At 45.0% G+C, this 3,468-nt stretch overlaps 1 protein-coding gene across 1 annotated transcript; it reads right to left on the bottom strand.

Moving 5' to 3' along the window:
- Positions 1-450: 450 nt before the first annotated feature.
- LOC121581539 (gap junction gamma-1 protein-like) lies at positions 451-2,747 on the bottom strand. The gene has a single exon (XM_041897035.2). The coding sequence runs from the start codon at positions 2,729-2,731 to the stop codon at positions 1,469-1,471; it is 1,263 nt and encodes a 420-aa protein (XP_041752969.1). The 5' UTR covers positions 2,732-2,747; the 3' UTR covers positions 451-1,468.
- Between the last annotated feature and the right edge of the window lie 721 nt (positions 2,748-3,468).

Genomic DNA, 3,468 nt, shown 5'->3' with positions numbered 1-3,468 from the left:
AACAAATGGTCCTATAACACGCTGGCGGGTCATGTTCCGGAGGACGCAGGACTCGAAGTTCCCCTCTCCCGATCCCGTTGGGGAGTTGCAGCGATGAGACAAGATCGTAATCACGAAATTGGGGAGAAATGCTCACGCTCAACAGTTTCCCTTTGTATCAAGAATGGTCCACCACCCAAAGGCCAACTTGACATAACTGTGGAAAGCATTGGAGTCAACATGGGCCAGCATCCCTGTGAAACGCTTTCGACACATTTACATTTGTACATTTGAGTCATTTAGCAAATGGGTGCAACTCAATATTAGGAAGGTGTCCTTAATGTTTTGTTCACTCAGTGTACATCTTCTACTATGTGCATTGTACTGTATATGTAAAATGTGTACAAATGTAGCAAAGTAAATTCATTCATTTTCTGCCCCACAAAAACAGCAGAAATTATCAGAAATTGGTCATTCAAATTTTTAATACAACAACCTACTTACCTTTTTTTCCCCCTTCTTCTTTAACTAATTTATTCCGACACTGCAGAATGCTAAATAAAAATGTAATCTTCCACAACAAAGCTTTGAAAAGTGGAGTGAAACAAAATCTTACTCTACAGAGAACAGTGTAGCTCAAACTCCTGCTGATGAAACACCATTTGTCCTATAACATTTCACATCTCTTCTTTCAACAAAACCCATACATACTACATCCAGCATTTCTTCCTCAAATAAATGATTCATGCATATATTTTAAAACGTCTTAATACAACTCAAAATGAGTTAAAAAGTTCCAAGTGCAAATCTGAACAGTTAGGAATTTCTAGATTACTTTTCACATTTGGTTCACTGTCCTTTTCTTAAACATCATCAGGATTCAATCGTGGTGCCATTAAACAGTGCTTACCACAGCATTGCTTTTAACTAGACCACAATTTTAAAAAGACACACTTGCATATTGTTATAGTTTTAAAGACATTATATATATATATTCTGTCAAATTAATCCAGTTCAATAGCAAGGGTAAATTAATAATCCCAGCAAAAACAATTCACAATATATTGGTTCATTTTGTATCTCCCTATATAAGTAGCTAAAATAAGAAATGTTTGACTAAGCAACATATGCATATATTAATTATGTTCAAGCTATGGTATTTAAAGCACAAAAAGACAACCTAATGATAGGATACATTACTACTGTATTTAGTGATATCTTCATGTTTGTTTTTCCTTTTTTTGTTGACCATTGTTCTGATATCACATGTAGATAGTGCCTATTTTGTGTGCTCCTGATCAGACAAATCACACTGCTGGTTTCTGCTGGTGACAAAGTTAAATCTATTCAGGCAGTGCAATCGATTCACGCTCCAAAGATTTTAAATATCTTTTCTCATCTCACGTCTTCCAGTATCCACAGAATATGGTCCTGGAGATTGAAAATGACTTTTCAGTAAGATTACTGTGCCACGTGAAGTTAATAATTCCTAAATCCATACAGAACTCTTTCCGTTTTTTACAATGGTCCCAGCTTTCTCTGTAGTGGCTGATTTCGGCCTGGCTCCTTGTTTCTCCTGGGTTGTGTTGACCCTGTTGTGCTCTGCCATGGTGCTTCCAGGACTACTTGTCCTCGAGGTGGGCTGGTTCTTGTTGGTGTTGTAGGTCTGGAAGGCCATTTCGAGCTGCTCCTGGGCCACCCGTAGGTGGCGGTGCAGGCTGGCCAGGTCCGAGGGGATGTTGTCATCTGGACTGGTGCACTCTTGGTTATGTTCCTGGGCATCGTTGGCCATGTTCTGCTCATGGTGCATAATTAGACTGTTGGGGATTATCCGGTTGGGCTTGTCTGACTTCATGACCAAGTTGTACTCGGGGGGAGAGGCGGGGATGTTACGGGAGTACGGGTAGCTGTACGAAGGCCGTCGACACCCCTGGTTCCTCCTCTTGCGGAGAGTGTCCTGGAATGTTCCAATGCCCAAGTGGAACATCTCACACACGTTGAGGAGCAGGCAGAGGCAGCTGACGATGTACATGATGAGCAGGAAGATGGTCTTCTCCGTCGGCCGAGATATAAAGCAGTCTACATTGTGGGGACAGGGCACCTTATTGCACACATATGATGAATTAACACGGAATCCATAGAGAAGATACTGGCCTGCCAGGAAGCCGATCTCAAACACGGCCCGGGACAGTAGCTGCAGGACGTAGATTCTCATCAGGCCCTCTTGCATGATCCGCCGGCGGCCGTCATGTTTCTGCGGTTTGGCCGGCTCAGGCTTGACTTCATGGGCTTCCACCACCTCCTCCTGGTAGGTCATGGGCTCTGCAGCGTTGTCCTCATCCTCCTCCAGCACCTCCCCAAGTGGGTGGCTTTCGCTCCACCTTTGAGCATGAATGTGCTTCTTCCGGCGGTGGAACTTCCGGCGCTCCAACTCGGAGGTGCGGGCTATCTTGTGGATGGCATAGCCCAAGTACATGACCGAGGGGGTAGAGATCATGATGATCTGGAAGACCCAGAAGCGGACATGCGATAGTGGGGCGAAGGCATCGTAGCACACGTTGTCACAGCCGGGCTGCTTGGTGTTACAGGTAAACTTGGTCTGCTCGTCCGAGTAGATGGACTCGCCCCCCACGGCAGTCAGCACGATGCGGAAGATGATGAGCACCGTGAGCCACACTTTCCCCACAAAGGTGGAGTGGTTGTGGATCTCTTCCAGAAGACGCGTGAGAAAGCTCCAGCTCATCGTGGTCATAGAGGCTTTTCAACTAGAATCTGGGAACACATAAAAAGTATAATTAGGGGTTTGGTTGAATAAAGGAGCTACAAGAACTAACAGAACTAGTCACAACTCATACACAACACTAACAGAACTAGTCACAGCGCATACACAACACCAACAGAACTAGCCACAGCTCATTCACAACACCAACAGAACTAGTCACAACTCATACACAACACTAACAGAACTAGTCACAGCTCATACACAGCACTAACAGAACAGCTCGGTTTGTTGTTTTGGAAAGTTTGTTGTTTTGAAAGTGTATTGAAAAGTTTCTTAGTAGCTAGCTACCTTTTGAGTTTGGATCCCGCGACGCAGTTGGCATCAGTTGCTGGGACTGCTACTCTCTGTCCTGTGATCCTGCCAAACATGGCCGGGTCTGAGGAGCTATTTGGCGTAGCAGCTAGCCTAGCTGCTAGCTAGCTGCCTATCAAACTAGCAGGGTTTTCTTGAGGGCTTGAACGCAGCCCGCAACGCAGTTAGCCATTGTGGCTAGGACCATGGATTGTCTGTCACGGATTCGGTCGAGGCTGCTCCTCCTCCTTGCTCGGGCAGGCTTCGGTGTTCGTCGTCCCCGGAGTACTAGCTGCCACCGTTGAATGTTATCGATGTTTGTTTGGTTTTGTGTTCCTTGTACACCTGTTTCCATTTAGTGTTCATTATGTCCCCTATAAGTTTCTCGTTTTGTTGGTAGTTAGTTGTGTGTAATT

The sequence above is a fragment of the Coregonus clupeaformis genome, chromosome 14 (assembly GCF_020615455.1).
Source record: "Coregonus clupeaformis isolate EN_2021a chromosome 14, ASM2061545v1, whole genome shotgun sequence".
Taxonomy (NCBI): domain Eukaryota; kingdom Metazoa; phylum Chordata; class Actinopteri; order Salmoniformes; family Salmonidae; genus Coregonus; species Coregonus clupeaformis.
The sequence above is the reverse complement of the archived record's forward strand: the minus strand, read 5'-3'. Positions and strand labels throughout refer to the sequence as shown.